At 41.0% G+C, this 21,584-nt stretch overlaps 1 protein-coding gene across 1 annotated transcript; it reads right to left on the bottom strand.

The window, feature by feature from the left end:
* Positions 1-1,911: 1,911 nt before the first annotated feature.
* Positions 1,912-16,158, bottom strand: LOC123119656 (protein CHROMATIN REMODELING 20). Its single transcript, XM_044539532.1, has 26 exons — positions 15,908-16,158; positions 14,776-15,140; positions 14,131-14,193; positions 13,953-14,048; positions 13,763-13,855; positions 13,065-13,255; positions 12,720-12,957; positions 10,011-10,106; positions 9,396-9,473; positions 8,820-9,296; positions 8,423-8,700; positions 8,232-8,319; positions 7,930-8,133; positions 7,492-7,611; positions 7,063-7,229; positions 6,209-6,350; positions 5,892-6,041; positions 5,744-5,799; positions 5,370-5,670; positions 5,024-5,165; positions 4,848-4,903; positions 4,326-4,558; positions 3,285-3,488; positions 3,132-3,210; positions 2,778-3,013; positions 1,912-2,535 (listed from the first exon to the last, which is right to left on the bottom strand). The coding sequence occupies exons 2-26, from the start codon at positions 15,088-15,090 to the stop codon at positions 2,157-2,159; spliced, it is 4,482 nt and encodes a 1,493-aa protein (XP_044395467.1). The 5' UTR covers positions 15,091-15,140; positions 15,908-16,158; the 3' UTR covers positions 1,912-2,156.
* Between the last annotated feature and the right edge of the window lie 5,426 nt (positions 16,159-21,584).

Genomic DNA, 21,584 nt, shown 5'->3' with positions numbered 1-21,584 from the left:
CTGGAGGTACCGGATACCGAAGAGGTGTGGACGGAATTAGATTTGAACAGCGGTGTAATCTGATTACACGGGACCTCATTACGCTTAACTCGAACCAAACAGAAAATAACGTTTTCAGTTCCCGCCCCTCTAGAAAAAGGTAAACGTTTGGAGATGGTCTCACACGCGCTCCTACTTCGCGGGGGTCCCACATGAGATGAGCCAGCCCGACCTTATCCTTCTCCCTGTCCATTCATTTTTTCCCCAGCAACACATGCATCTCCTCCGTTCCTGCCGCTGCAATCCCCGTCACGCCGGCGAGGCCACCGTCTCCCCCCCCCCCCCCCCGCATCGGCCCCTACCCCTCCGCAGCCCAATCTCGCCGGTGAGGACGCCGTGCACCCCACGGCCGGCGACTTGTGGCGCTGGAGACGACATGCACAAGGGTCGGCGGGTCCTGCATCTGGTTCCCACTGGTGCCGGAGACGAAGAGCCCCAGACGCGAGCGTGCTGCAATCAACACTTGCCGGTGCTGGAGACGACGAACACCCCGTGGCTGGAACAAGCCCGTGCAGATGATACAACCGGCATCGTTAATAGCTTCAACCGACTTTAGAAAAGCTTCAACCGGCCACAATTTTTGCTGCAACCGTTTTAACAAAAGCTTCATCCTGCAGATGAAAAAGTTTCAACCCAAAGATTGAAAATCTTCAACCAGACACTACAAAAGTTGCAACCGTTTAGAAAAAAGCTTCATCCCGCACATAAAAAAGCTTCATTCCGCAGATGAAAAAGCTTCTACAAGAGATCGAGAAAGCTTCAACCAAAATGTTGGAACCTGCGACGATGTCATTTTTGCTGGAACCAGCGGCATCATTTGCTACAACCAGCGACTCACTTTGTTGCGGCCCTTCACGGCGAGCTACAACCGGCGACGACGACGGCGACGCGTATTTGCTACAACCGCACTGAATTTTTCTGCTGGAAGTGGCTTCATTTTTTGCTGGAACCGGCGGATTTTTTTTGCTTCAAATGGTGACATCTGCAGAATTTTTGCTGGAACCGGCCATTAGATTTGCTGGAAATCAGTGCTATTTTTTGTTTGCAACTGGTGGCTACTGCTGATGCTACGAGCACAACACCGTGGCAATGGCGAGGAACGCATTTTGTGTGCGCTAGAAGCCATTGCTGGAATCAACGGCCCCATTTTTTTGATGCATCCGAAGCATTTTTTGCTGCAGCAGCGACGACGAGCGGCTACGGCGACCGGCGGCGACGAGCACAGAGACGAGGATGACCGGGGGCGGGGGGAGGGGAGGGAGGAGGGGCTGCGCAACGCTTGGAGCAGCAGGGGCAGTAGGAGGCGCGGCGCCGCGGCGCGAGGTAGGAGATGATAGGGCGAATCGTTTTCTTCAGCCGGATCCAACGGCCCACGCGCTCAGATCCAATGGTCGCGGTGCGACCGGCCCAACAGTTGGGCCGGCGCACTGGCGCAGATCGTTGCCCCAAAAAAAAACGTTTTCAGTTCCCGCTCTTATCAAGTTACGTTACCAAACGTCGAACCAAACACCTCCTAGTTCAACTTGGGACTGGATATGTCCCATAAATTGAGGCAGCCATTCTAGTTGCCATCTAAACTGACTGCAAAACTGAAGATGGCGGTAGAGACTAAAAAGAGATGGATCGGTCGAACCTGAGACATATTGCAGCTGAAATGAACTTGCCTTTGGAGATAAAATGTTTATGTTTGTGTTACGTGAGCAGAATAGCAAATTTTGCGAGGGTTAATCGTTACCCCGATATCTGGGTGCAGGATGCTCCCGAGTTTGTAGCTAACCTTGTGGCAGCAGATTGTACAAATTTACGAGAGTAATAAACTCCATTTTCCACCTCAAAAAGAATCTCCCTCGCGAAATTCACAGCTCGTCTGCAGACCAAAAAAACTCAATTCCAATTAAATCCGTAAGTGAAACTATTGACAACAATCTTTCACCGACCAGGTGAAAAACTCAATTCCAATTAATGCAGTTCTCCATCTGTACCAAAAGGTGAGATTTGCCCTCTCACTAAGTATGTACACTAAAAGCCTCGCATACAAAATGCATACTACGCGCTAACCCTTAAAAGACGAGCTGAAATGCATAGCTGTGATTCCACATGGAGTAAGCCAAGTGGGGTCACCTCAATCTACCATCTGATCTGTTTAGTGTCTCCCAACTAATGTTCTGGCCACATTCGTCACAGCTTGTCGTGCATCCAGCTTTGGTACCGTGGCTTCTTAGAGTCAGCATGTGGTTCAAGTTGGTGCATTTCTTCTGGTTGTTCGAATGAGATTTTGGTTGCTGCGCCTGCCTACTTCTTGAAGTAACTTTAGGCGGTCGAGGGTTGGTCTCTATTGGTTTTCTCTCGGAATCATGTGCGCCTTTCCTTGCCACGGCATCCAACTGCTGTGATTGTTTAAAATTTGACCATGCCATATCTTGCTCTTCCTTGGTGAGTCTTTCCTCTTCATTTTCTTGCAGAAGAACTTCGTGCTCATGGTAACCTGCAATCCACCTGTAAATTTGAAGCAGATATTACGCTTCCAACAACTGCTTAACACACATATACATTCATAGCAAGCAAACAACATAAATTAGGCAGTCGAGAAAAGAAATAAACAACGTCCCCATGTGTGATAAGTTTATGAATTCCAAAATATTGGGCATTATAGATTTTATACCATGTCATTTTCTTACAGAAGAGATTTGTGATGTGATATCTCTTATAAGTTTTAACATAAATAGGTTAGGCATTACCGAGGGTGATCACTAAGTAGGTTCTGCATGAGCGTGTCCACCGGTAGTTCAGTGCTATTGGGCATGGATAGCTTCTCCGTTCCAACCTTACTGTGATCAATTATGGTATCATTCCCACTCTCGTCCAACATTTCCTCATCACCAAATTCAAAGAGATGCAACATCTCTTCTTTGGAGATTGTTCTAGACACTTGCTGTCTATCCACCACTCTTGCTGCGAGCCCTTCTTTTGTAACCTAACAACCAGGGGATTCATATTGATAAGATTCTGAACAAGAACTTTATTTTACTATGTAAAAAAACAATTTAGTTCTAACTTGGGACCCCACCAAAAGGCAGCAAATGTCACAATACCTGCCGCTTATATATTTTCTCTTCCATTGTTCCATGTGCCATTAGGCGGTAAGCATACACAGGTTTCATCTGGCCATACCTGTATACAGAGTACACATCAAATAAACATATAATCACATAATAATGCAATTAATGTGTGAATCTAGTTCTTACCTCCAAACCCGATAAATGGCCTGCAAATCATGTGTTGGATTCCATGAACCATCCAGAAGGACAACACGGTTTGCTGCATGAAGGTTGATACCCAGAGATCCAGCTCGAGTAGATATCAATGTGCATTTTACTTTTGTGTTTGCAGGGTCATTAAATCTTTCAACAAGGTTCTGCCGCTCGGAAGATGGAGTGCTCCCATCAAGCCTGTATGGCACAGTACAAGTATGTGGTATTTGAGAATTAAAATTGATGATACACAAATCTTTGCAGAACAGGGTGCTAAAAATAACAACACCATCTTTGCATAAATAAATAATTATTATAGACACTATTTGTCAAACTACACGCTGGTAATACAGCAGTCAAACTACACGCTGGAAATGCAGCCCTGATTCACACAGTCCTAAAGAATCACCACTTACCAGTCAACAAGAACAGGTCCTCTTTTCTGAACCCCGTCTACTTCAGTGCTATAGAATTAACCACCCACTCTCTTGCAGGATTGCTTAGAAAACAATATAAGATCGTTTCCTCAAGCTATGTTAGCTTGAAAAAATGATCTTATATTGTGGGACGGAGGGAGTACACTATAGTTGGATTCAATCCCAAAGAATTGAAAGAAAAGAAAAGAAAACATAACCCAACAAGTTTCCAGAAAAAAAAAGGCACTATGTACCACTGTTATAAAGGCACGCAAACTCTTGGAATAGAAGGCACATTTTCTTTAACATTATCATGTAATAACTAACGAACTGCAAATTATTCATGATATATTTTTTAGTTTACTAGAATAAACACCATATTGTGGTAAACACTTGCATACTGTCGTCGCAAACAAAAAAAAAAGACACTTGCATACGAATAGGTTCAGGTCTTCAGTTGTCCACAACAAAAAATAAGTTAATTAAAAAAAAAGACGAATTGACAACACACAAGTTATTATGATTCTCTCATCCGCACGCCAAAACAACAAACTAAAGCAACAAAAAGTTGTGAAACTACCAATATGCAAAAGAAATACAGTCAAGTGTGGAGATATACCTGTACCAGTCCTTGCCCTGCTTCCAATATTTTCCTTCCTTTCCTTTAATTTGCATCTTAGATAGATAAAACTCCACCAAATCCAAAGTGGTCAAATTCTGGCTGAACACTAGTGCCTTGTCACCCAATTCATAACAAGTCGCCAGTATATCAAGGAGCAAGACCATTTTGCCACTGTAATCTGCTTCCTTAAAAGTATTATCATCCAGAAGGTTGTCCCACCAGTTACTTTCCTACAGGAAAACAGAAGCACATAAAGGTAAAATTTTCATAATCAACGACAATAATGTGCGGGTGGAAAGCATTGCACCACTAAAGGGTCTGCATATGTTTCAATTTATACACCATGATGGTACATATAGACCATATTAGTAAACAGAGACTCAGTACACAGCTGGACAGTATAAATAACTGAATAGCATTGTATGCACAATGCACTACAGAATATCATGCCAATTTAATTTTTGCAATACTTTAAATTGGAAATTTCTGATAATCTACATTGTGTGAATAATCAAGTACCTCGTCCCAAAAGTCAATTTTCTTGGACTGCTGATCAGTTCTACTCTTCTGTTTCCCTGAAACGACAAAAACAGTTCAAACCAGGTGTAAATTCTGCACAGAAGAACAAAAGGGAAAATGCATTGGAGGAGCTTCAGGCTAAGAGATCAAGGGAAGGACACTAAATAACAAATTACCTCCATTTGGCAATTGAATTTCAATATTATGATTATCGTCACTAGAACTCTCATCCGTCAGAAAGTTCTCAACAGCATCTTCTCGGCGCAGACTTCCTCTCTGCTCTTTAGCCATCTGGAGAAGGCCCGGGTGGTTCCATATCTACACATTAACATATAGTCCAGCATAAGGAACAAAAGTATAAAGAAATATGATCGTGGTATAACACAGTAATACTAAGGTTAGTTCAACTTTAGTTCAAAGCTGTGACACTTATTTTGGAGTAGCATTTTAGTAACAACAAATAAGACCAGACGATGTTACATTTTTTTGTTTAATGAAATGCACAATGATTCAAACTTATACCAGGGCTAGTTTTTGATATTTGGCAAAGAAGCCACCGTGCTGATAAGGTTTTTCAGAAGTGCCGCTTGAGAAACCATGCACATCCAAGAATCTTCGGTATAGTTTTCTTTGCAGTTGAGAGAGCTTTACGGTAATGACAAAAACCTTCTTTGGCGGTAGATCATTCTTCACCACATTCATGTCCATTCGCTGGACAAAGCCTTTCAGCTGTTCATACAGAATGTGTGACCGTTGGTTCATGATCTTGACATCATCTGATGTAGAATTTGTGTGTTGCCCATTTTCAATGGGGTTCTGGAACCTGATAGGGCAAAACATCTCAATCCCAAGATTTAAAGACATTAAGGTGCCAATGTAACTGAGCATTACATTACCTATTGCGGAACTCATGGCTGCTTCCAAGAAAACCTTCCCTGACAAAATCAACCATCTGTTCATAGGATGAACCAAAAGCCATTAGGCATCAAATATTGTCAGTAACTGGAAGATAAAACTGTATATGGTAAAGTGCAAGTTTCTTACACAGTAATATTCCATCAAATTATTCTGTAACGGGGATCCAGTTAACGCAATTCTTCTTTGCGTCTTTACTTGTTTTAGAGCGTGTGTAGTGTCAGCCTTCCTATTCTTGATCATATGTGCTTCATCACATACAAGAATATCTGGCCCACACTGACAGTGACATGTAAGTGAACTACATCAGAACCCATGGCTAACCGAAAACATTATACATCATAATTCATGCAAGACACGAACATCTACAAGTTATTATGCTCTCATATAATGAGCTGGCATACATAGAAGCTTGAAACAAATCAACACAGCAAATGGAATATCACCTGCAATGCATTAGAAATCTCATCTGCAGTATCTTTTTCCTTCACATGTCTTCCAAGAGATAAGTTCCTAAATGATGAATAACCAATGAGAAGTACTCCACCTTTTGCTCGCCACTTGTTAAGTAAATACAGCCTTTTTAGCCTGCAAAAATAAAGATTAGAGTGGAAATATGTAGTTCCATGACAAATACTCCCTCCGTTCCTAAATATTTGCCTTTCTAGAGTTTTCAAATGGACAACCACATACGGATGTATATAGACATATTTTAGAGTGTAGATTCACTCATTTTGCTCCGTATGTAGTCACTTGTTGAAATATCTAGAAAGACAATTATTTAGGAACGGAGGGAGTATTAATAATGAAAACATCACAAACAGAGTGAACCCACATTTCCACAAAATATTTACATATAAACACACAGGTTTTTCTGAACTGAAAACTGTAGAAGAAGCCGCTTTGTTTCACAAGAACTGCACGATTCCAGTACAGGAACAGAACTCCTTCATATTGAATCAAGTGAGCGTTGCAGGTAAGCTTGAGATAAGAAATAAGGGTTACCGCTGATGTTTCAAAATTTAGGAAAAACACAACAGACGCACCAAATAAAATCCTTAAGTTATGTCACAAAATACAAACCACCAATCATGTTCCATCTCCCATGGTAGGAATCAGTGTATCAATGGTAGTAGTTGTTTAACATAACAGATGGCCCTTTTCGGAGAGCACATTAAGTTTTTACAAGCTGGAATTATTGGCACCAGACAGCCTCTAGGCTACAGCCATTGAGTAAACAAATTTAACTACATTAACAGTAACACAAAGGATAACATAATTACAAGTAAATTATCCGCACCTCGGAACATCTTCTAGCATATACACACGAAGAGGCTTTAGTTCGGCTGGTTGCCACTTGGTGAACTCTTTCTTCCAATTATGGAGAACATTAACAGGGGTAACTATAAGTGCCGTGCGGAGTCCCAACTGGGCACATCTCATAACAACGTACAGGAAGGTAATAACCTGCAAAGTACAACTCATAAATATAGGTATGCAACTCCAACAATAGTTCATGTCATGGGGGTGGAATAAGGCCAAACAAAGGCCGCCTTGAAAAACATTAACACTCGCTACATAATTAATACAGCAATTAAGCACGTACACCAAAACCGGTAAAAGTGAAAAGCACACGTCGCATACGTTAGAATAGCTCGCAGCACATAATTTAAATCGACATCAGAATATGTTGCATGTAACTGGATCAAGGTAAAATATCTACACATACCTGAAAAGTTTTCCCAAGCCCCATGTTATGCGCCAAAATGCAGCCAAAACCTTTATCACCAGATTTGACTGTTCTAACAGACTGGATAACATTTTCCCACATAAATATTATTCCTGCTACCTGAAATATGAGAATGCAACATATAAGGGGTCCAGTGGCAGTATGGGGTAGAGGTCATGACTGGTACGCAAGTGACATGGTGCCACCTAGCAAACAATTACAATTAAAGAATGTTAAGCATTTTAAAGCAAAATTATGAAAGCAATGGTAGGGAACACATTCAATCGTCATGTGATAAAGATTTCTCTTTGTACATTTCACCATGCAAGCACATTACAAGCCAGCACATCATTTTTGATACAGGGTTTTACAAATCAAATTTAATTGCAAGGATGAATGCGCATCACAGTGTTTATAGGGTATATATCAAAAACAAACCTGATGAGGCTTCAGTTTAGCAGATATACTGCTTGGAATTCTAACAGGTTCCTCGTCTTCCTCCCTGGCAGGGTTGACAATATGGCCATCCCCAGCATCCTGTAGAAAGACTTCCGATAGAGCCCCAGAGGAAGTTCCAATGTTGCTGCTCCTTAACTTGCTGGCAGACTGCTCATGCATGGACTTCAAATGTTCTTGCCTAGCCTATAAAAGAATGTACAAATTACAACCTGGACAGCTTCCAATAAAAACAAATGTTTGATATGTCAAAACAAAGGTTCAAGACGTAAAAGACTACACACCTTCTCCATTGCAATTTTACGTTTTGTTTCCTCCCCAAGTTCTGTATCATCCATGATTCTTCTTATCTTTTTTTTCCTTTTGTGCTTGCTGACCAGGATTTACATATTCGATTAGCTTGAAAAAATCTTCAGTGTTATATCTATAGTGTGATAAATAATAAGTATACTGGTAAAAGTGCAAAAGGGCATACCTAACAGGGTCATTGGTTTCGGTTCCAGAAGTGTTGTCACCCTCGAGATCAGAAGATTCAACACCACTCAGAGCCTTATCACATTCAGAAATTAAGTGTTCCAGTTGACTGGGTTGGCAGCAGCAACACTGCCAGCCAGTGACTTTAGCTTCTGATATGCATTTCTCACCAAGATTCTTTAACAAGCATTTTGTACAAAAAAGCATCTTACAGGAACTGCAACTTAGAAGTTGCTCACATTGAACACACCAGGTGCAATAACCACCAGATACAGGGCCCTGTAATAAAAATAAACAGCATAACTAAGAATATTACAAAGGCATTGTTCATCCCCAAAAAAGAACTGATGTTATTTTTAAACAGTTCGAAACTAGCAGCAAAGAGGGTAAGTATTCACCTCAAGACGATTCTTCTCTATCACCAGAAATCTGCAAGACCCACAAACAGCAACATCCAGTACTGGGTGACGATGCACATCAGAGGCATTCAACATTTTGGTGCAAATTGTGCACTTAAAAGACTTAGGTAAATCCATATCACTAAACTTAGGGCTTTGTGATGGGAAAAGATCAAGATCAATAATGTCAACCCCCTTTTCAAGCTCTGCTGAACTACGCTTGCTGTCCTTGATATGCAGAACTAGCTTGCTGTCCATCAGCATGTCATCGTCACTCTCTATCACTACAGTTTTTGACCTCTTGTGGTCAAGCTCAACATCATCTTCGCGTGTGCGCTTCAGCAACTCAGCGGAAACTTCATCTTTACCCATTTTCTGTTTTTCAGATTCAGGACAACCACTGTTGGCGTCCAAAACACCATCATCTAGAGGTAGCTTACAGCATCCATTTGATGACGAGGCCAAACCGATGTTTCCCTGCATTGAATGTTAATTAGAGCACCCAAGAGAAACAGAACCAATCCAGCAGAGTAAGAAAAAGACTGATCCGCACCAAATACTAACATGAGCAGTTACCTTACACCAGCCGTCTGTCCTTTTTTCCATATAACGCCGCAACCGTTTTATCGCCTTTGCATCATCTTCTTCTCTTACCTACATAAGGTATTTCAGTGATATTTACATAAAAACAAATAACATGATGTACAGCATATCAGCAATCCTCAGCTTTTAAACAAGCCGTCACTTGTATTGCAACCGAATCAGAGAATCAGCATGACCACATTAGTACTGAGCGCTGTTTCGTCATAAAAAGAAATAGGAACTGAGCAATAGACAACAATCAGGAACGGTAGATAGATACAACGATTATAAGCATCGCAGCGAAGTCATTGGTATGCAGAGTAAATGTTTGCAATCAGCATTTTATCAAAGTAGACATGTAACTATAAAATACCATTTGAGATTTTAACATATTATGCATCCACCGTGAATAAAACATACAACTCTATCAAACTAGGAGGAACTAGGTGTTATAGAAAGCAATAAATCAAGTAAAAACTGGAAACAAGCACACAGCCACACACACACACACACACACTCACACACTAAGACTATACAAAAAGCCCAAAGGAGATATTTAAGGATAGGAACATCAGGACAAAGAAGGGCTAATGGTTAGTTTCGACTGACCTTTCTGTATTTTCTCCTCTGTTCTTCAGAAAGCTCTATTTCATCAACGCATTTTATGTCATCAACAGCACCATCAACTTCAGCTATCTCCTCCACCTATAGAATAATAATTGGAACTTTGGTCAAACTCTTCCATGGAAAAAACAAATAAAATAAGTGGAAATTTGGATGGTGGCCAGCTTTACGGAATATATATCAGTATAATGGTAAGTACCATGGTGAACCAGTTACACGAAAGAATAATAAACATGGAACTCAAAACCAAAAAAAATACTGTCTCATTATTAAAACTGAAAAGGGATGCAGAGAAATAATATAAGTGTCACACTAATATTAACAGAACAACCCATTTTCTTTCTAGAACTTATAAAATACCTTTAACAACAATGCTTATAAACAATTGTATCATGCATAGCTTTTATAATGATAAAAAATATGGTATCTTTACGTTAAAATATATGTTGCACTCTTGTCTAATGTAAGCACAAAAAATACAACTCTGACAGGTGAACTCAATGTGCACAAGAGGAAAATATTTTAAGATGCAATGATGCTTAGGTTGATGGAAATTACAGTAGATCAACTAACAAAAGCATCACCAATCTGTAAAGAAAATGTATGGGGGGAGCATGCACGATGAGTCACTTAATTCTTGGATGTTTTCAGTTTTGAAAGACCTCAAAGCTAATTGTGGTGTACTTATTAGTTACTTAAAACACATAGAACCCAGACAAGATACCTGCCCTTGGTGACTCAACTTAAACCTAGTTTTGTTTGCCAAACTGATAGGCTAAAACACACCTTTCACAAACTGGGCCTTATATTTTGAAACAGAGGAGCAATCGAAGGCACAAAGAAGGTTAAAAAACACTTAATACATCAGCTTTTGGTGTAGCTTCCCCAGCTAATTGTATATCAATTTCCCTAACATAAATACATACTACCCATCAAAATGTTACCGGCCAACCACATGCCTTCTGCCAGAGAGCTGGGGGCTCCCAGTTCTGGCAGTCCGTCATCCAGTTGCCCGTTCTCTGCATCGGGACCTCCATCACAGTTGGATCAGGGACGTCCGCCCTGTTCTTGTTCGACCGGTGGGCTGGGGACTCCCCATTCGCAGCCCGCTTCTCGGACCTGTTCTCAATCGCGGTCGAGCCTAGGGTGTCCGTCGAGATGGCCCTTATTGATTTAGGGCGTCTCGCGTTCCGGCGGCCATTTGGGCCCCCGGAACTAATCGCCTGGCACGAGCTCCTGGAGACCATCGCGCTCCATGAACCGGATTTGGAGCTGGCGCACGACCGCTTCTCCTGGCACCTAGAGCCCTCGGGCAAATTCTCCACGAAGTCCCTATACCAGGCCATCGCTCCCACTCCTGGACCTGCGCCCCTGGAGACGATCTGGTTGATCCGTGGACGGGTGTCCTCCGGTGTGGAGGTGTTAAAACGGAATGGTCCGGGCGATGGGATATGTCCCTTATGTGGGACAGAAGAAGACTCGAATCACATCTTCTCGTGTGTCTCCGCCCAGTTCCTCTGGAGCTGCCTCCACGAGGTGGTCGGTGGTCGTTGGTGTAACACCAACTTAATGGACCTCTTCGCCGAGATCCAGGCTTCGCCTCCATCGGGTTGCCACATTAGGTGGCTGCTCATTGGGGTCCTCGCTTGGACATTTTGGACGGTTCGAAATAAGCTTGTCATACAGTGTGTGCCTCTTCGACGTGCCACTGACGCGGTGTTCAAAATGTGTGGCTATTTGCAGCTTTGGCGAACGCTTAGCCGCCACCAGGACCGGAATGTCATCAACATCATCATTGCTGATCTCCGCGCGATGGCTCTTCGCTTGGCGCCGCCGCTTCCTCCTCCACCACCTGAGCCGGATTAGCTACTTCGCTGCGGTGCCACCGCCTTTGTATTTTTTTTAGGGCTTGTTGAGCTGTGCCCTCAGCAGAACCCTCCTGTACTCTATGTTGTGCGACTTTGTGTGTGTGTGTGGACTTTTGTGGTACCCTGTGGCTGTGGTGGTTTGCTTTATCTATAAAGCGGGGCAAAAGCCTTTTTCGGTAAATGTTACGGATTGACAAGAATGCTGCCTTGGACCCCAAAACAGGAACTACTTGCAAACCAATATCAACTTCCTGAAGAAGTCATCTAATCTTAACTGGAGGGAATAGTATGTTACTGAAGGCAATGACGGCATATAAGATAATTGATGTGCTTTCAACAATACAGCTCCAGCATTAGTTTTGCCAGATCAATCTAGACACCTTTTGAACATGCGAGCACTGGCGGTACTAAAAGTGTGGCCGCATTCATACAGTAATACATTGTTAAATGGAGGGAATAGTAACCTGGATAACAGGATTGGTCATCAAGACACTGTGCATGAAACGGTTTGTATCCACGCCATATCATATTCATTACAAACATACAAGGTATATCTTTACTTGTCTTAATCTTATCCAATTCATTGACCTGATGTTGCACTAATCAGATTGCACGCTTCAATAAATACAAATTCAAGTTAACTACTACTAAAGTTTACATTTCCCCAGACTGGAGAAGCATCAAAAAGAATAGCTTCCTCTCTAAGGGAAATACATAAGTTAAAGATAGAATTATATTTCAAGAACGTATTGGATGAGGGCATGAGGCTAAGTAAAATGCAACGGTGACACCACACAATATAACAATTAACAGTTAAAGCTTGTACCTCATCAACACCTGGAAATTGGAGACCTAAGGCGGCAGCTTCCTGGGGTGTATTGGCCAGATAAACTGATGCCCAGTTACTGCTTCCAAAAGAAGTTTTGGCACACTCACTAGATTTAATAAGTTCATTGAATGAACTCCAACTTTTCTCATGGCACTGTACAGAATCATCATCCACAACAGGAACTTTTCCTGCAAGAAAGCCACTAGCACCTTCCTCCAGCAGCCTTCCATGTTTTCTGTTTGAACCAAGTAGACTAAAGCTCAGGCTCGAAAACAGAACAAAGGAGTAACCAACTTCTGTCCCTGACAGTTTACGTCAAAAAATTGTTTGCCCTAACATTACCTCCTTACAGGTCTACAAGACTGCAGGTACTCATCAGCTTTTCTGATTGATTGATTAGCTTGTTCAGGAACTTGAGAACCAGCCCAATGAGTCCTGTTTTTCCATGCTTCAGTCTCACAAACATTTGGCGCTTGACTTTCTATTGATTTATAAAGGCTGGGAAGTTCAACGCCAGCAGCATCAAGTTCTTCCTGCAGTTAAAATTGCAATTTAGCACCTAGATATACTGAAATAAACATCTACCAAAGGAAATGTAAGTAAAATAATGTCTCAAATTTCCTTCAAAAAAGTAAGTCTCAATTTAATATGACTAGAGTTGTGATATACTTTTTTCAAAAAGGGGCGCTTTAGATTTAAGAATTACACCCGACCTCTGCATAACTAAGATGCACACAGCCAACACAAGGTCATGAGGCCTATGATAGAACAAGTTTAACACTAATCGCCTTTGTTATTATGTCTTAGCAAGGTCGAGAACTTCAGTGAATCTAATCAAGAGACTAGAAGTACATGGTTAATCTAATATGAATAAACGATGAAACTTATTTTTATTTAAATAAATAAATATGGCACGGGCATTTTGGACATGCTAGGATATCACATGGCAATGCCAGCAGGCATCACTATAGCACTGAGATATAATTTATCACCGGGTTTATTAAATGGACAGAAAGATCCTCTTTCGAGCAAAAGCATACCAACAGAACAGCACTACGGATCTCCAAATCATCAAGTTCGCTTGACCATTCCTTCTTGAATTGCTCCATCTCAATTGACACAGCTAAGTCCAACTATTTTAAGTAAAAAAATATATATCATTGTATTGAACAGAGAGACTAACAGTTAAGAATTTATAAACTGAAGCAAAGCATAAACATATTCACAAACCGCATCTCCTTGGAGCCTCTCAGATAACTCCAATCTTACTTCAGCCTCAATTTTTTCCAGTGATTCCTTTTCAAGTGATTCTTGCGCCTCAGCAGCCTGAGTGTTACCAAAGAAAACAATGAATGAAATGCTCAGGAAACAAAGGTGTCCATAAGACAACAGGGGTTATAAAGGTTACTTTGCTCTCAACATCATGGAATTCAGCAATTAATTCTTCGACTTTTTCCTCGGGCAGAGCCACCTGTTGGAAATCAATTGAGAGAACTTATAACCAAAATATGCACCCAAAAGATGGATGACAACACATCAAAATTACAGATTGCTGAATAGAACTTGATATAGTGCAGAACAGATGTGAGTAACATAAGTTGCACCTGCTATGTTTCAATCTGTTCAGCCAATCAATTGTCAATCAAAACTGAATCGATCGACAAGAGAAACAAAACTAGCATAATATATGTTAGGCATTAAATAATACAATCATAGAAATGTTGAGGTGCAGCTGCAGCCTGATAGATAAGATAACATTGATGATTAGTCTAGACATCATAAATGTGCTTCACAACTAAGGGGGGCAAGGACAGAGAAAAGTATATCAAGCAAACAATAGAAAATACTAAATGGTGTTCATCAACAAAAGCTGTTGAGAGTTCCATGTCAAGTTGCCATATTAACTACAATCCATACAGCAAACATACATTTTTTAGGGACATGGTGACCATACTTTTTTCTCTAATTTAGAAGTTATGATCTCGAAATTGAGCATGTTAAAAGTTAAAAGTTGGCCAGCCATAGATTTAAGTACATAATTAGATGCACAAACCTCAATGTCTGTCTCCTCAACATCAGACTCTGAAGTTTGTTCGTTCTCTGACTCGCGGAGAAATCCATACAGGTCACTGTCTGAACCATCATCAGTGCTAGTGGATGCTTCTTCATGCACACTATTGTCCGTTTTGCCACATCTGTGTTCCTTGTGCTCCTCAAATGGACCTTCTATGATGTTAGTTTCTACTACAACTTTGTTCTCATCCCCTTCAGATTCTATAATTATGACATCATCTACCGGCTGTCCATTCGAGTGAAGAGCTTCCGTTTTTTTTAAATCGCCATCAGATAATTTTCCATTCACATCCATAGCTAGTGTTGACTAGCAGCGCTGTACACATACATGTGTACGATTGTTTTCTGCAAAACACAAAGAAGACAAAGATTAGAATAATTTGAATGTAGAATTTATACATGTTCAAGCAATAATAAAAGAGATAGTAAATGTCATGTACTTTCTGCATTTTCGCGAGCAGCAGTTAACAACTTAACAATAATGCAGTACGACGCGTATCATCTAATGAAGAACTAAACAGAGCAACATGCCAAGAACTTGGCAGTTGAGCCGACCGACGCACTGAATAAATGTTTGCAGCCACACCATTGCCGGTGGGACCACATGCGTAAGACAAAACATTTTTTCAGAATGCCAAAAGCGCCCTGCAGTTGGTTAGTCAAATCATTTCAGCTCGCAGAATCGCACCGAACCCGATCAACCCAGAAATAGACCAGACACCATGACACGTCACTAAACCCTAAACAACATCTCACATGCAGCATCAGCAAACAAGGAAACTCTCCGTAATTCCCCGAAAACACCTCAGCTTTACACTGCACGCGCAGAAAAGAGACGCGCCAAAACATGGAACCGAAAACACCCAAAATAGGATACAGCACGACTGAGAAGAAACAATCGAGCGGTCCCGAGGGGTCGAGTCCCCCCGCCCAGAAACGATCACATTCCCCCAGCAATTCCAACCGCTCACCGGCCGCCATTTCGTCGGAGCCGATCGGGGGAGGAACCGCTCGAACCCCCTCCGCTTCGATCACGGAACACCATTCCTTGCTAGAGCAGGGCAACGCAGAGCCAGGCGCGCGGAGTACAAGGAGAGGTGGCGAAGATTTACCTCGGAACGACGCACGCGGGGAGCCCCTTCTAGGGTTTTCGTGCGCCTATGCGCCCAAAAAAACCGACAAGGGCGGGCCGGGGAGGAGGCGCGGGACGGGACGAGGTGGGCAAAGGGGCGCGCGAGGTTCTGTGGGGAAAGCGAAGGGGGAAGATGGGGGAAATTGGGGAAACAATGAACGGGAAAAGGAAGGTTTTCTTTTTTTATCGAGGGAAAAACGAAAGGTTTCTTCACTTAACAGCAAGCGAAACGACCCACGACCCGCCTCCTGCTTTTCAACTCGTCGCTCCTCCTTCCTGCGTACTCTACCCACTCCACGACAGCAAAATACCCCTCTCTCTCTCTCTCTCTCTCTCTCTCTCTCTCTCTCTCTCTCTCTCTCTCTCTCTCTCTTGCGAAAACACCCCTCTCTTTACTTTATGTTTTTAGGGGGTCCCTCTCGCTCTAATCTGTACCTCCGCACGGCAGGAGACGAAAAGTTAGTGGGGGGCCTCATCTCGACTTTTCGGATTTTTCTTTTGTTGTGTTGGGCTTTGTGTGAAATTAAATGGGATGTAATTAAATCTTTTACAGGGAATGTATTTATTTTAAGTCTTTTGAAAACAAAAGTTTACACACAACTGATCCGAGGACGCATAAAGCTAGTCATACTAGGAGTAACTTAGCAAGTACTCTCTCCGGTCCTTTTTACTCTGCACATTGGATTTGCCGAAAGTCAAACTTTGCTAAGTTTGATCAAATTTATATTAGAAATTATTAGCATCTATAATATCTAATATATATAATATGAAAATATATTTCAAGATGAATCTAATGATATTGGTGTTGTTATGTGAATGTCTATAATTTTTTATATAAATTTGGTCAAAGTTGGATGAGATTGACTTCGGACAAACCTAATATGCAGAGTAAAAAGGACCGGAGGGAGTAACATATCGCAGTCCAAGGCAGATTTGCTTATGTGGCATGTATTTAATGAGGAGACATGTGTTTAGGCTAGTCAGGCCTCTTTCAATGCATGAGTGCTTAGATGAGGTGTTAAGTGCATTTAAAATCTTAGCAACTAGTCTTCCTAATGCATAAGTGCTTAGCTTTGGTAGCTAAGCTTCCCACATGGAATTGTTTAATAATTAAACTTCCTCGTGCATTGGTTGGTAGTCTTTTTACATAGGTCCGCGTGCTTAGCATTGTTTCTTCATGGGTCACCATAATGCCCTCTCTCTCTTTAATTGCTTTGTCACATCATATTTTTGCCTACTAAAAATGGTGTCCTTAGCACCTGTACACCTTAAAGCACTGGGAAGGATCTCATAGTGGGAGTAACTTAGGTAATAACATAGCACGTCTCAAGACAAATTTGCTTACGCGGCATGGAGTTAATGAGGAGAGAGATGCCTGTGATAACATAATATGTTACTGCAACATAACACATCCCAAGGTAAAAAAATCTATATCTCAATTAATGAAGACTTGCATGTTACCCTCTATATGTTACTGTCCATGTTACTAGTCTAAGTTACTCCACACAGGCTACTCCTACTAAGGAGTATCATATATTAGTATCATGCATATATACTAGTGTATGATACTATCTTCATAGTGTATAGTATCATAAAGTAGTATCATAGATGACCTTATTTATGGCCATGCATTACACAAAGTAGTATAACATTTATTATATTACGGTGTCTGCCTATATTACTCTAATCCTCTTTCTCTTATTTAATTCTCTGTCATATCGTCATGTTTGCTATTATTGAGTGCATGATACCGGCTATGATATCCCCACTATGCCCAGCCTGACCAGCCTTAGAGGAACATAATGTTCCTGTAACATAATGATTCCCAAAAGAAACTAAGTCTATAAGCTAATAAATGAAGTCATCTATAAGACTAGCCACAATGGGTAGTGACATAGAGTAGTAACATGCCCATGTTACTACTCTATGTTACTATCTCTATAGTGGGGAGTAACATATGTGTGGTAACATGTGCAACACTTCATTTATTAAGCTATAGACTCATCTTGCCTTGATATGTGTGATGTTACGCATACTATTAGTAACTTGTTATGTTATCACATGCCTCTTTTTCTTCATTTATTGCTTGTCATATCATCTATTTTATCTAGATATGTGTGATGTTACTACCTATGTTACTCCCACTGTGGATAGTCTGACACTACTACTATGCTACTTTGCACTATGAAGGTAGTAACTTAGACTGGTGTCATGTGCATGACACTAGTATAAGTAACTCCCCACTATGACCAACCTAAATACTTAGTTCGTATTGGTTTTCATAACAATCAAGGTTCACATACTTTGACAAAAGTTTTCAGAAAAAACTAGATAATTGTTGGGAAACGCTATCGCTCAACTGGTGGATGTTTGTGTGTGCGTCCACCTTCTCTGTAGCCATTGGATTTGATTTAGATCGAACAACTCAGAAGCAATCTTTATCCTAGTACAGTTCTTGCAACCCACCCATTGTTTCAGTTGGCCTCATCGAAACAAATGGTCTGTTGGAGACCGAGCACTTGTGACCAGCAGCCAAACCGAGCGCCCTTGCCTATAGATTGTCGTCGTGAGCGCATCCATGCCGAATCTCCGCCGCCAAACGCCTCCCGACGACCGGATCCAGCGAGATCCGCCACGTAGGCGTGGAGCACCAACAACCTCATTGTTGTTCTGGCACCGCCAGCCTAGCAGCTGCCACATCACCGCATCGTACTTCCATGTCAACTCCAAGTTTCTGAAACAACAACGTTGTTGCGGAACAACGACATCGAAAGATGATTGTGTTAGTGCGTGATGCGGCCGAAGATGTTGTTGCAATTTTTGCAACAAGGGTCTTGTTACAGAATATTAGATGGAGCGGGAGATGTTTTTGCAATTTTTGCAATAAGGGTCTTGTTGCAAAAAAAATAGAGAAGAAGAGGTTTAGCGACGAAGGTTTGTTGCAGGAAATTAAAGAAGAATGGGTTTCGTAACAAAGGTCTTGTTGTAGGAAATTAGAGAAAAGAAAATTGTGCAACAAGCGTATTGTTGAAAGAAATTAGAGAGGAGGAACTGACAGCTCGAGTCACGCAATCGAACGGCTCGCGAGGCAGCGGATCTACCAAGGCCCATAATTGTTTGTACATTAGCTTATAGGTTAGCTCATGCTTTACATGCCCATGTTATTAACAAGATGGGTAAAGAAAAAAATTCACACTGTTCGAAAATACTCGTCAGAGAAATGGATAAAATGGATGTATTTAGAAGTAAAATACGTATAAATACATTTATTTCTTGACAAGTTTCCGGACATAGGAATATTAAACACTTATTGGCTTACCAAATAAAATGAACCTTTTTCTTAAGCCGATAATTACCTACCAAATAAATGTTTATCAAATAAAATCATATTTTTTCACACAGTCGCATTAATATGGACAGTCAAATCATGGCCAACCTACTAAAATATTTATGGCTCCGTTATAGTGTGTGGACAATTATCTAGTAAAATATATATCATATGAAAATATATTTTTCTAAATCTAATTGCATGGAGATTTGATAAAAAAGCATAAACTTGGGCAAAGTTTACAAATTTTGACTCTTATAAACAAATATGCACTATATTTTCAAACAAAGTACTTACATAGAAAAGGGATTGACTATATTTTTGCGAGGGAAAAGGGGATTGATTGTTTTTTAATACAGTACAGACGTAGACACTCATACATATGCACATACACTCATCCTTATGAGTGCACGCACGCACATCCTACCTCTATGAGCACCTCCAAGAGATTGAACCGGCACATCATTTTGAGATTGACGAAATCGCCACAAATGTCTTCATAATTGATGGGAATGTTGCCTCCACATCGCCGGAAGGTCTGGAATAAATTTAGAAAAATACGAGCACTGATATAAGTCTAGGACTTGAGCCCTGATGGGAAGGGGATACCACTGTCCTCCTAACCATCCAACCACAGATTGGTTAAAAAATGAATTGATTGTTGAACATACATGAATGAGCACTTTTTTTAACAAAGATATCCTTTTCACCTTAACTATTCAATGTAAGACTTAGGCCATGATTTTTACGGTTGTCCCTCCTTAGGAATGTACAAGCTATGGATTGGTTGTCTTTCAAACTTTTCACAAACAATCCTTCTTTTAGGACGCCACCGTTCGCTATCAGGGATGGTATTTGCAAAACGGCTCAGTTGGTAGTTTTTAGAGTATGGGTGGCATTTTTTGTAAACTTCCATATTAGTTCTTTAATTTCAAAATAATTTTTTGAGAAACCGCCATCCACGATATCTTGATCGTCTAGCTCTAGGGCCGTTCGTTGGGGCCTCGTCCCAACGAACGTCGCCAGGTATTTTCGTTCTTTTGTACATATTTAGGTAACTTTGAACATTTTTTGCAAAATCGTTAAGTTCAAAAAAGTTCATTGATAGTACAAGATCTAATCTGTATGGATCTCTCAACCGTCGCAAAACATCAAAATCCTGCATGTGGCACATTTTTCTCAATGCATGCAATAAACTCTCGATGTATTCATATGTTATCACAACATTTGAAGCATATCCCACAACAATGGAAAACCTTGATATATGTAATAAATCACCATTCATGCTATCAAAGCAATGAAGATGGATTGCAACATAGTGGCGTCTTTATCTTTACTATGTACTAGCTACAATGAGGACATGCATATTCAATGGTTCAACATCAATCTTGTCTGATATATACATACATGCATCAAATTCTAGATTTTGGTAAGAATTAATTTGATTTGAGTATGAATAAGAGAAGACAAGGTAAGTGATAACCCACAAGTATAGGGGGTCGCAACAGTTTTCGATGGTACAGTATTCAACCCAAATTTATTGATTCGACACAAGGGGAGCCAAAGAATATTCTCAACTATTACCAGCTGAGTTGTCAATTCAACCACACTTGAAAGACTATATGCAGCAAAGTATTTAGTAGCAAAGTAGTATGAAAGTAGCGGTAAAGGTGGCAAAATTAACAGTAGCAGTTTTGTAGCAATCGTAATAGTGGCAACTGAAAAGTAACAAAGCAAAGATCAATATGTGAAAAGCTCATAGGCAATGGATCAATGATGGATAACTATGTCGGATGGCATTCATCATGCAACGGTTATAACATAGGGTGACACAGAACTAGCTCCAATTCATCAATATAATGTAGGCATGTATTTCGTATATAGTCATACATGCTTATGGAAAAGAACTTGCATGACATCTTTTGTCCTACCCTCTCGTGGCAGCGGGGTCCTAATGGAAACTAAGGGATATTAAGGCCTCCTTTTAATAGAGTACCGGACTAAAGCATTAGCACTTAGTAAATACATGAACTCCTCAAACTACGGTCATCACCGGGAGTGGTCCCGACTATTGTCACTCCAGGGTTGCCGGATCATAACACATAGTAGGTGACTATAACTTGCAATATCGGATCAAGAACACAAATATATTCATGAAAACATAATAGGTTCAGATCTGAAATCATGGCACTCGGGCCCTAGTGACAAGCATTAGGCATAGCAAAGTCATAGCAGCATCAATCTTAAAACATAGTGGATACTACGGATCAAACCCTAACAAAACTAACTCGATTACATGGTAAATCTCATCCAACCCATCACCGTCCAG

The sequence above is a fragment of the Triticum aestivum genome, chromosome 1B (assembly GCF_018294505.1).
Source record: "Triticum aestivum cultivar Chinese Spring chromosome 1B, IWGSC CS RefSeq v2.1, whole genome shotgun sequence".
Lineage (NCBI taxonomy): Eukaryota > Viridiplantae > Streptophyta > Magnoliopsida > Poales > Poaceae > Triticum > Triticum aestivum.
The sequence above is the reverse complement of the archived record's forward strand: the minus strand, read 5'-3'. Positions and strand labels throughout refer to the sequence as shown.